General features: G+C 37.2%; 1 protein-coding gene across 16 annotated transcripts in view; it reads left to right on the forward strand.

The window, feature by feature from the left end:
• LRCH1 (leucine rich repeats and calponin homology domain containing 1) overlaps positions 1-13,116 on the forward strand; it is a 253,247-nt gene that overhangs the window by 186,691 nt on the left and 53,440 nt on the right. For 8 of the 16 annotated variants that reach the window (XR_010600758.1, XR_010600750.1, XR_006172727.2 and 5 more), the window contains 4 exons: positions 973-1,089; positions 6,520-6,567; positions 7,545-7,617; positions 12,588-12,692. Coding sequence is in view for 8 of the 16 variants with exons in the window: in XM_042842717.2 (XP_042698651.1) it covers positions 973-1,089; positions 6,520-6,567; positions 7,545-7,617; positions 12,588-12,692 (343 nt within the window). In the remaining 8 variants the exon portion in view is untranslated. The remainder of the gene's footprint in view (positions 1-972; positions 1,090-6,519; positions 6,568-7,544; positions 7,618-12,587; positions 12,693-13,116) is intronic. The other 8 variants (XR_006172728.2, XR_508803.4, XM_042842720.2 and 5 more) reach the window with 2 other exon arrangements.

Consider the following 13,116-nt stretch of genomic DNA (forward strand, 5'->3'; position numbering starts at 1 on the left):
ATAAGATCACTTTGTACATGAGGCTACTGAATAAGAATTTGTAATTCTCGCTGTTTATTGCTATTGCAGAAGAGTAATAACTCCCTATATGTGTCCTAAGTTTTTGTATATGCTACTGTCGGGGCAGGAGCACCAGAGAACATCCAATCAATAAGTTCTTACACCATTATGTTCCTCATTTGATATGCATGCACACATTAATAATTATAACAGAGTTAGTACTTATTTTATAGATCATGTACTTAAAAATATGAATCTCTTTGGTGACTCCGTGCTATATATCTTCAAACTCACCAATGTTTCTCAACTGGTCTGAGCTGAAACTGAAGTCAATATTCAAAATTTGCTACTGTATATCTAGTGTCATATTTTGTGCCAGGATAGTACCAGTCTTTTGCAGACCTTTTAATGTACTGCTTTACACATAATCACACCAACCTGGCAACATGAAGATGATGTGTTGTACTACATTTAACCTCCAGTAATAGCATTTGAAACATTATATACATTAATGTTTTTTAATATATTACACAATATTTAACATTTATAAAGTACCATTCATCATTAACCATCTCAAAGAACCATACAGCCTATTAAACCAAAGAATTATTTCTACAAACCATTATCACTATAGTTATACAAAATTTTAACGTGACTTTGATTTGGAACTTAGTTTAATATTTGCTGCTTGCTATTTGATTCATATCCAATCCAGTGAACTCTAAGGTTCATATCCAATCCAGTGAGCTCAGTATTATTTGTTAAATTATTTGTTCAAGCATTCAGAATCATCTGTTGGTATGCACTGGCATTGTCTATCTTCTTATTTTTATATGGTTCACTTCCACTCTTGGATTGGTCTTCACAGTATTTGTACAGGACTACTTGTAAGAGTGTGTTAAGAAAAAGTTGGGTATTTGTTTCTGATCCCCAGCGCTGTGCATAAAGTCTCAACAGATGTGTACCTTGCAGAATGAAAATGCTGAGGAGGAACTAGAATTTCAGAAGAGGAGAGAATTGATTATAGAGAAAACCAAGACTGAAGCCAAAATAGCATGTAAGCAGGATGAGACGCAACTACTGAGTCAGGTATGGAGGAGCCTGGGTACAACATATTTTTCTAGTCATAGGACCTCTTGAAAAGGGATTCCAAATAATTTTATCCTATTCATTGGTGTGCAGAGAGAAGTATTCTTTTATAGGCTAAAACGTGACTACTTTGGGGGTTTATGCCTTAGCATGAACATAAGAACGGCCATACTGGGTCTGGCCAGTGGTCGATCTAGCGCAGTATCCTGTCTCTGACAGTAGCCAGTGCCAGTTGCTTGAGGGAATGAAAGAGCAGGATAATTTCAAGTAACCCCTCCCCGGTCTTCCAGTCCCAACTTCTGTCAGTTGGTGGTTTAGGGAAACCCATAGCATGGGGTTGCATCTCTGCCTTCTTGACTAATAGCATTGATGGACCTATCCTCCATGAACTTATCTAATTCATTTTTGAACCCAGTTATAGTTTTGGCCTTCACAGCATCCCCTGGCAATGAATTCCATGGATTGACTGTGCGTTGTGTGAAGAAATACTTCCTTTGTTTTGTTTTAAACTTGCTGCGTATTAATTTCATTTGGTGAAACCCTAGTTCTTATGTTATGTTACGGGGTTGTTAACACTTCCCTATTCACTTTCTCCATTACCATTCATGAATTTATAGAACTCTACCATATCCCCCCTTAGTTATCTCTTTTTTAAGATGAACAGTCCCAGACATTTTTATCTCTCCTCGTGAAAAAGCTGTTCCATACCCTTAATCATTTTTGTTGCCTTTCTCTGCACCTCTTCAATTCTAATATATCTCTTTTGAGATGGGGCTATCAAAACTGTACTCAATATTCCAGGTGTGGGTGTATGGTGGATTTATATAGTGGCATTATCATAGTTTGTTTTATCATCTCTATGTCTTTCCTAATGGTTCCTAGCCCCCTTTCGCTTTTTTGACTGCCTCTGCACATTGAGCAGTTTTCAGAGAACTATCCACGATGATTTCAAGATCTCTTTTTTGAGTGGTAACAGCTAATTTAGACCCCATGATTTTGTATGTATAGTTGGGATTATATATTCCAATGTGCATTACTTTGCATTTATCAACACTCAGTTTTATCTGCCATTTTATCACCCAGTGACGTAGTTCAATGAGATCCCTTTGTAACTCTTCAGTCAGCTTTGGACTTAACTATTTTGAGTAATTTTGTATCATGGGAGTGGTGGCAGCGGACCAGATCTAAACTGGTAGTTAAGCTTAGAAGTTTTCATGCAGGCCCCCACGTCTGTACCCTAAAGTTCAGAGTGGGGAAGCAGCCTTGACAGCATGTTTCCACCAGGGCTGTCGATTAATCGCAGTTAACTCACATGATTAACTCAAAACAAGTAATCACACTTAAAAAAATTAATCGCGATTACTCGCAGTTTTAATCGCACTGTTAAACAATAGAATTTTATTAAATTGAAATTTATTAAATATTTTGGATGTTTTTCTACATTTTCAAATATATTGATTTCAGTTACAACACAGAATAAAAGTGTACAATGTTCACTTTATATTATTTTTATTACAAATATTTGCACTGTAAAAATGATAAAATATTATTTTTCAGTTCCCCTCATACAAGTACTGTAGTGTGAACTCTTTATTGTGGAAGTACAACTTACAAATGTAGATTTTTTTGGTTACATAACTACACTCCAAAACAAAACAATATAAAACTTCAGAGCCTGCAAGTCCACTCAGTCCTACTTCTCGTTCAGCCAATCGCTAAGACAAACAAGTTTGTTTACATTTATGGGAGATAATGCTGCTTGCTTCTTATTTACAGTGTCACCTAAAAGTGAGAACAGGCGTTCACATGGCCCTCTTGTAGCCAGCATTGCAAGGTATTTACCTGCTAAACATTTGTATGCCCCTTCAGGCTTTGGCCACCATTCCGGAGGACATGCTTCCATGCGGATGACGCTCGTTAAAAAAATAATGCATTAATAAAATTTGTGACTGAACTACTTGGAGGAGAATTCTATGTCTCTTGCTCTGTGTTTTACCTGCATTCTGCCATATATTTCAAGTTATAGCAGTCTCGGATGATGACCCAGTATGTTGTTTGTTTTAAGAACAAACTGCAGATTTGACAAAATGCAAAGAAGGTACTAATGTGAGATTTCTAAACATAGCTACAGCACTTGACCCAACGTTTAAGAGTCTAAAGTGCCTTCCAAAATCTGAGAGGAACAGGCTGTGGAGCATGTTTTCGGAAGTGTTAAAAGAGCTACACCCCCATGCAGAAACTACAGAACTCAAACCACCAAAAAAGAAAATCAACCTTTTTGCTGGTGGCATTTGACTCAGATGATGAAAATGAACATGCATTGGTCTGCACTGTTTTGGATCATTATTGAGCAGAACCCATAATCTGCATGGACGCATGTCGTCTGGTATGGTTGTTGAAGCATGAAGGAACATATGAATCTTTAGCGCATCTGGTACATAAATATCTTGCAGTGCTACAACAGTGCCATGCAAACGCGTGTTTTACTTTACTGCAGCATTGTGTCCTGCACATGTAAACAAACTTGTTTGTCTGAGCGATTGGCTGAACAAGAAGTAAGTCTGAATGGACCTGTATGCTCTAAAATTTGACATTTTTAAATTTTTGAATGCAGTTATTTTTGTGTGCATAATTCTACATTTGTAAGTTCAGCTTTCATAATAAAGAGATTGCACTACAGTACTTGTATTAAGCGAATTGAAAAATACTATTTTTTATTTTTACAGTGCAAATACTTATAATAAAAATAAAGTGAGCACTGTATACTTTGTATTCTGTATTGAAATTGAAATCAATATATTTGAAAATGTGGAAAACATCCAAAATATTTAAATAAATGGCATTCTATTATTGTTTAACAACACGATTGATCACGATTAATTTTTTTAATCGCTTGACTTAGTGTATTCTTAGTCCTTGGGGTCACTAAGCTCTATCTCACATATAATACCATTTTGAAACCTATTCTGAGTGCGTTATTAAGAGTGCACATAATGCTAGCTTAGAATCTAAATATATTTTGGTTTTCTACTTTACTAAACAATGAAAATTTCAATGGATTTTTAAGGATCTTGACTTCCTCTGAATACTTATATAGAGCTGATTCTGGAAGTTGCTATTCACTTCTTGGAAGGTCCTGAGTTCCCTCAAATATCAGTTAAGTCAAATAGGAGTTGGAGGCACTTGGGCCCAGATATGCAAAGGTATTTAGTCATCTAAACCCCAGTCCATAGGTGCATAAGTCCCAATTTTAGACTTCACTGTGATCTTCAAAACCACTGCTTGGCTGGCACCTGACTCTGTAGTGAGCTAAACTCATTCAAAAACTCCTACATTTTCACTGTAAAAGTTCCATAGCTGCTGGTGTTTCTGCCTCTTGGCATATGCACTGCCACTTCACTCTGGGCATTGGGATGCCTTTCTCATGCTTAAGCCCCGGTGTGATCCATGAACTGGGGGATGAAAGGCAGAGGAGTACCTGTCTCACTGTGGGGCTTGATCCAGTAGATGTGCTCAGAGACCACCTACTGGGTCAGGCCCCATTCAAAATCAGACCACTGGAGAAGGTGGTGCTCCTGCCCATCTTCTAACTTTTAGCCCAGTGCTGTCAGCACTTGCGTGGGATGTGGGAGACCTGGGTTCAGTTCCCCCCTCAGGTAGAGGGGGAGAGAGGATTTGAACAGGGGTCTCCCACATTTCTCAGGAGAGTGTTCTCTCCACTGGTCTATGGGATATTTTGCTGTGGGGCTCCCTCAATCTCTCCTGTTGAAGCTGTTCTGCTTTGGATTAATAATTAAATACTGATTGGAGCAGGATATTGGACCCTGGGTCTCCCACATGCCAAGTGAGTGCTGGATCCACTGAGCTAGAAGTTAGGTGAGCACCACCAGCTCCTCCTCTGCCTTCTCTAGCTGCTTTGTGTGAAGTAAACAAGACATCTAACTCATTTGCAGAGGAAATGACTTAGGCACCGAAGCTCCATGACTCCAAGAGACGGGTTCCTGTCTATGGATTGCTAGCAGAGAGACCTGCCTCCCTATAGCCTGGACTTAGGTGCCAAACTCCTGAGGGGAACGGAGCTTAGGATGCACCTCTTGTCAGCATTTCCTGTTGGCTAGTTTATGGAGCTTCCCACCTAGCATGCTGGTTTTGTGTATCCTAGTCTTAGCCGCCTATCAGCAGTGTTGTGTACAGATTCAAACTTCTGACGGTGTTAGTGATATTAACAGAGCATGTGTCACAACATATCCATATTATGAAAGTGACTTTTTTGATATCGCATGATTATTCTATACTGTAACAGATCTGATCTGTTGAGCAGGTAGTGCCAGGATGTCTGTTACAAGGACATAGACCTCTTTAGCTGGGGGGTTGTTGAAAGCTGTTATCTCCAGGCAGGACACATGAAGAGGGGTCTACTGACTTAGAATGCTCTTATTCAGTCTAGAGAAGATAAGGGTTGATTAAAACCCTGAGGGGAGTCCTTTCATGAAGACTTGACAAGAGGACTCGGAGGTACACAGGAAAGGCTATGCAGGGAGGAAGGATGTCTCTTCTCCCATCCCAGCTTGCTGAAAGGTGGAAGCAGTCTTAGTGGTTGGGACCAAGTGTTCTGCATTGCTTTATGTTTGTTCCAAAACTTTTTTGCAATACTAAAGCTGGCCCTGAGAAAAAGGTGTTGCATTGAACTGTGGTTTGGCCTTTATTTTGCCTTCCATAGCTGGTGTATCTGCCCACTGGCTTACATATAAATGATAAAGTCATGTTGTGAAATATGCAACATACATTGTCAGTCTGATTACGTTTAAAGAAGTGGCAAAAGATCAGTTGTACCATTATTATAGAACTGACTCCTGGTAAATCTTTAAATCTATATTAAAATAGTTTTGTTTGATGCTTGTTTAAATTATGAACTCCATAGAACACCCATAAATATTGACCATGAACCATGAACTCTGTATTAAAATGGTATAACTTATGAATCAAATATAACCACCAACTTACATAGTGCTAGATTATTTTTAAAAGTCTACAAATTACTTTTATTTCTGTTCTAAATGAGGAAAATTTAATAAACTCAAAGTTTCCTCTGTTTTAATGAGACTGTCACTAGCTCGTTTAAGAATAGAAATGTGTACGCGTGTTCTTCAAGAAAAAGAATTGTTTCACTGAAAGGTTAACTAGTCTTTGAAGAAGAAAAGTATTATATAAATGCTAAATATTATTCCTATTCGTTTAGGATTGTACTGTAGTTTTTACTTTAAGTACCTATTCACTCTAATTCTCCTTGATGAAAGTGTGGGTAGGATGGCATAGGTTCCCTAAATCTCTCTGTGTGGCAATGTAAACCTACTTGTGAACAAAATGCTTTTTAATGTATGATACATTTACTTACTGAACCACCCACTTTATTTCTATTCAAACATGCAGAATGATCTGATTGTCTGGAATATAGGAGGATGCAGTTCGCACAATGAGGTGAGATACCACTGGTATTTGTGTGTGCCTATACTGTACTATCTTTCCAGTCTTAGCTCTCCATGGTACAGAAGGGTACAGTGTTTATCCCCCATATTCTTCCACCCATTGCTGTACTTCTTCCTTTCCTCCTGCATAGGTCTGCAGACCCAGTTCAAGGTCCAGGGGGAGGTAGAAAGATGCTCTGAAGTGTCTAAGTAACATCCCCTTTTCTGGTTTTTGTTGCTTGGATTTGTGCTGGTTTTCCCTCCGCAGAATTTCACAAAACAGTAGACAAAGCAGTTAGGCAAGGAAGGGTGTTGATGCAATGAAAGAACAGAATGTATGTAAGGAAGGAGCGTTTTTTCTTATTCATTCTAAAATCCTGCACTATAGTGATGAATTATTGTTCATGTGAAATATTAAAGTGATGATGTGAAAGAAAACTGAAAAATAATCAGATGAAATTAGAACAGTGGGACAAACCCTCAGTTCTTACTTAGGCTGGGTCTACACTACCCGCCTGAATTGGCGGGTAGAAATCGACCTCTCGGGGATCGATTTATCGCGTCCCATCGGGATGAGACAATCGATCCCCGAATCGACGCTCTTACTCCAGCAGCGGAGGTGGGAGTAAGCGCCGTCGACGGGAAGCCGCAGAGGTCGATTTTGCCGCCGTCCCTACAGCGGGGTAAGTCGGCTGCGATACGTCGAATTCAGCTACGCTATTCGTGTAGCTGAATTTGCGTATCTTAAATCGACACCCCCCCCCCCCACCCCCCCCGTAGTGTAGATGTAGCCTTGGTCAGAATCCCCTTTGTAGTCACCAGGAGATTTGATGGAATAAAGAATGAATTAGGATTGCAGGATTTGAGCCTATAATGTTAACAATTTGGGGGAAATAATTGTAATGCTGCATGATTAAACCTCTATATTTTGTGTAAACAATTATGCTGAGATGTACAGTTTCTTACTCATATCTATCTTGAAACACACAGAGTAAGGAAAAAACTCCCACACAATCTCCTACTACAAACAACACAGCTCCTTTTGGCCTGAAGCCACGATCAGGTAAGATTGTGAGAGAGAATAAATTACAATAGGGCTTCTTCTCCAGCAAACTCAAGGACATTTGTTTTCTTATATCTTATCCCCATCCAACAGGAATCAGCAAGTCTCTTTTTAGTTTCTTAATCCTGTGCTTACTGGTGGTGACTCTTCACTTACAATAGATACATATTTAGTAAGAAAGGAGGTGAAAACACTGTCCCAAAAACACTGAAAAAAAGTACAGTAAAAGTACTAACTTTTCAGCACATTTTATATGGATCAGTTTTCATCCCTCATTTTTTTCCATATATAAAAACGCCATATATCTGCCTGATGCACCAATTTAAATCCTATGTTCACCTGGTTGACATATAGAGATACATTTTAAAGCTGTGAATAAATAAATGTATATGATAACAAGGTTTATTTGGGTAATTATTGTGCATTGCTCTGAAAATATATTCATGAGTTTTTCCATAGGAGTATGTATAAATATCAAATTAGGTGTTAACATAGCTGCAGTCTGTAGTAGAATGAATTTGTGATGTGCTAAATGCATAATCATTGACATTTTAATTAGTGTGTTCATATAAACCAATTTTAATTGCTAGGGTATTAAGAATTAATAATCTCTTTTTAAAATGGGATCAGATGTAGGATGACATTGTTTTTATCTTTTGTTTGCTGAAATATGCAATATTAGAAGTCATCTCACGTTGTCTTTGAAGTATATCATGGCTTAGATTTTTTTTTAATATATTTCAGCTTCCTAAAAATGTAATTGTGGTTTTTCTTTCACCACTAATACCTTTAATCGAATGCCGGTAAACCACTACGAGCTTGTAGCTTTCGTAATGAAATATCTCAGCAACAGCAGCACATTTTCATATTTGAATGAATTATAAGAAATTGTACCCTTAGAATTTATTAAAACAAAAAAAAAGTGATAATGAAACAAAGAAAATGTTGAACCAAAATGGTGTCATTATTGAGAGCATTTAAATTCACCGTTCAGTTGAGATTATGGGAACTTAACCAGGATACCCAAAAGATTTAGATTTGTTCAGAACCAAGGCTTAAAGGCTTTACAAATTGAAAAGTACAAGCATTCCTGTGTATCCTTACTGCTTCAATTAATTTTAAATATATGCCAACATATCAATGCCCTCCACTCCTGACTACTCAGTATGTAAAAAAAAAAAAAAAGGACCTCTTATTTTGTATATATGTTAAGTAATTTAGCCCTTATGTCTCTGTTGTTTTTCATATAATATTGAACAGACAACCTGAAAGTCATTATTGCATAGTGCTTTACTTAATAGGTCTGAGCTTGCGCACGCCGGTTTTGCAAGTGTCATTTCATGGGTTTCAACTGAATTACTCCTGATTTACAACAGAGTAAAAGAATGGAATTATGCTGGTGTGAAATCAGAATCAGGCCCAATGTCTTTTCCCATGATATAACATTAGTGTGAGAGGCCTGGTTTATGCTAATGAGGTAAGCTGACCTCAGTTACACTTGTTATTTAGGTAAAGATACAGAACTTAAGTCAACGTAGCTTAGATTGATTTACAGTGGTGTCTACATCTAAACTCTTCCAGACAGTGTTTGCTTCTTAATTACCTACATCCTTATTGCTGTAGAGCTGGTCTTGGAAGCCAAACATGCTGTGTGCACCATTAAAGTTGGTATTATAGATTTCAGTTCAGTTTAGAGTTGAGGTTTAATAGCTTTTTTTTTTAATAACAGTGCAAGATTTGTTTTAAATGATTCTAACGAAAATTTATAAATCCTGCTCTGGAAAACAAAAACAGAAATAAGAAAGATATGTGATAGAAAAGAAAATACCAGAGGGGGAAAAGCAAAATATATTTAAACATGCCCTTCAGAGTTTTTATTTTATTTTTCCTATTTGATTCTACTTAAAATTAATGTTTTGCTTTCTATTTGATATTATTTCACTGTGTCACAATGATTTATGTCTCTAGGAAAGGTAAAAATAAACAGAGTACTAGACTTCTGGTAATGATTCCAGCTTTTTGAAGTACATACACAAAGCCTGCTTCCAGAGGATAAACCACAGTTACTTAGATTTCTCCATCAGCACATACTAGATCTGTGTTCATGGGTAAAAGTTATTTTTATACCCACATTTTAAGGCTCGCCAAAACATGAGGAAAAATCCATACATGATGCCTAATTAGGTATTCAAAGAAAATGTTTTTTGAAAGTAATGAATATGCTATCTTGACCTTTTGGTGTATATCCTTTTTTTAAAAAGGGTCAAACTGCTATACAGAAGTTAAAAGGAGAAACTCAATGCATTTTGAATTAGTCTGTCTTATGTATATACTTTTGAAGAGTAGATCTTTCTAATTCACACTAGTGATTGGAAAAACATTTGAACATGACTGAATATTGTAAAGAACTAAGTAATATGAATTTCCTTTTAACAATAATTCTGCTGCTTGGAAACGCTTTCATACTCTGAGCAAGAATATCTCAGAACAGTTCATGATTTACTCTTGATTTTCAAATAATTCAAAGCACTGTTAGTAATAGTGGTGCTATTGTAGATAAATTTGAGAATTTCGTAAACTTTTTGCCATCTGATTCACTATAAAACCTTAGTTTTACTCAGAACTTGGTTGGATGTACCCACACCATCTAATACTCTTTGTAGTATTCAAAAGTATTCATTTCTACTTTTGTGCCATTTTTACTTAGTTTTTCTTTCATGACTTTTACTGAACAGAGTGGCTTGCAAGCCTAACTGAGGAGCAATGCTTGTGTCCTCAAAAGCTACACTAAGTACTGAAAAAAAAATCAAGATACAAGGCCTTTTGCAGTAGAAATTCCACAGGAAATGAAGACTCGACTGTTAATTATTTAATTGAAACATAACTCTGAAATACACATCTGTTATCAAGTCCCTTCATTTTGGTAGTCCTAGCGCATTAAAGCAGATTTAGTTTGCATGAACATGTGCTGGAAACTCATTTTTTTTATGTCCGTTGCAAAGAGTAACTGAGAATCAATTAGTAATTATTTTTCTCTTACTCATTAGTTAGAAAAATAGTAACTCTACATCCTCTTATTTATTGTTACGTTTAATTTCTTCCCAGGAAGTGAATTGGCTGATATATGTGTACTTTGGAAACTCATGAGAATCATTTTTAACAAATGAGACTGACAGTGCTGGCAATATTGCTTCAGACACATACTGTTTTAGCAGGTGTTGATCCTGCTGGAAGTGTGTTAGGTAGGTTTTGCTGACTCATTGATGCAGCTGGCTCCTTATCCCACAGGATATAAGTGAGCTTGGAATAGCTAGAGGCAGAGTGAACTGAGGTTTGTAACAGACAAGTTCTAAGGAAAAGAACACTAAGAGCAGCCAAACCTAATGATTTAAAGAGGGTGGTGGTTGCAGTATTATTTTTAACTACTCTAGTTAATCTGTCAGATTCCAGAAAGGGCGAATTCTTTTTCTTTCAGTACCTGTAGCTTTATTTGGAGCCGGGTGAGGCTTTTTACTGAGGCTTTATTTATTTTTGCTTTTTTTTCCATTTTAATATTTAAAAAATAACTTTTCATTGAACTGGTATAGATCATTGCCTTTTTAAAATCTAAATGCTAATTTTCATGTTTATAATGTATCCAGATTTCTATGAGGTACTGTCAACTCCTCTAATTAAATTGAATTAGGATTACAATTTGGCATTCAAAAAGGCAACATGGCAGTGATTGTAATAGCATCCAAAGACCTCATTCAGGATCAGGGCCCCCGGCTTAAATTGTACATGGTGGAAAACAGGGAGCCAATAAAAAGTTTAAAGAGGGGGATGAGGTGGTGAGAGTGGTGGACAAAGAAGATGATCATTAGCAGCTATGATTTGTAAGGACCATAAAATGGGGGCGGGCAGTGTGGGTTTGGGGGAAGCTAGAGAGGAGGAACATCTAGTAATCAAGATGGGAGAGAATGGGACAATGTAGGTTGGAGGTGGAAAGGGAAGAGATTGCTGAGGTTAGTGGAGGGATTTGAAGCACAGGTGAGAAGCCTTGTTATAGATAACTGGAGGAGGAGAAACAGGGAGGAAGAAAAGTAGTAGCAGGAAAGACCGTGTTGAGGAGAGAGGATACATTGCCAGTCTTCTCTTTGAAAGAGTCTGCAAGATCTTGTGCAAAGAGAAAAAGAGTGCAGAAGAGGGGAGGACTTTAGTAGCGTTATAAAAGGAAGGCAAATAGGTGGCTAGGATTGTGGATGAGGAAGTTAATGAGAGGGAAGAAATAGTGCTGCTTGAGCTGGAAGATGACAGCTGAAGAAGGAAAGAATAAAGTCAGGAGGATCATGGGATTTTCTCCATGATGGAAGGAAAACCAAAGGATCAATGAACTACTAGTAGTATATCCAAGACAGAAATGAGTATTCTTGAAATAAAAACTTTCCCAGGAAAATCTTAACAATTTTGTTAAACTGTGTTTATTCCACTCTGTGGAAAAAGTGCTCTTCTAACACTGAAAACCTGAAATATTTAACATGTTTATTTCCTAATGTTTTTCTACTTGGTTTATGTTTTTACTTCTGCAACTGCACTTATGATAAATTTACCCATCAATTCACAGAGTCAGGGTTTCCTTTCTTTAGCCTACAGTATGAAATCTATGGGTACTTTTTCTTCATAGGAGTTGGTTGTAAACATAATTATGTAAAGTGCTATGTTGTAGTAATCTTGTTAAGATTAACAGCATTAACTGCACGTATAATGTATGATTTACAAATACTAACATTTAATTTTTCATTCTTTTTATTCTGTACACCGTCTTTCATTCTTTTCTTCCAAAATTATACATTTTATATTAATCTCATTTGAATGGCATTCTCTTCATTGCCATGCACTCTTCATACCATATATGAAATGCTGCTACCCCCGTGGTTTTTCCTGGTCTGTATGCTACTGTATCTGGACTGGCTCTCACTCCCCTGCAACAGACCCACCCCTCACTCTTCCTCCTATCTCCTTCAACAAACTTACACAGGCTCAAACATGGGACAACTATAGCTACAGTATCCCATCTGAAGGGGACAGTGACAATGGTAGGTGATCTGTACATATTTAATTTGTATGTTTTCAGATAATTTGTACGTTTGGCTATGTTCCCTACACAGCTAAAGATGTAGGACATTCAGCCATATGCTTGTTGTAATGGGTAATAAAACTTATGGATTAGAAACCAAAAGACTCAGATGGTACATGTTAATTAGTGAATAAGAATGCTGAGTACGCAGTCTAAGAAGTCCATGAGCAGAAAATGCAGGAAAACCAAATCTGATCATTATGTCACTGCTAGGACACCGAAAAGACATTTAACTGAACAGCGTTCTTATCAGCATCCCCTTCTCCGAAGAAGGGATTCAAACAGAGGTGAAGAAATATTTTAGTGAATAAAGCGGTGTTTTCACTGAGTGAAATCAAAGTAAAAAAGATAGATAGGTAGGTCACTCGGTCTTCCTTTAGTTT

The sequence above is a fragment of the Chrysemys picta genome, chromosome 1, assembly GCF_011386835.1.
Source record: "Chrysemys picta bellii isolate R12L10 chromosome 1, ASM1138683v2, whole genome shotgun sequence".
Lineage (NCBI taxonomy): Eukaryota > Metazoa > Chordata > Testudines > Emydidae > Chrysemys > Chrysemys picta.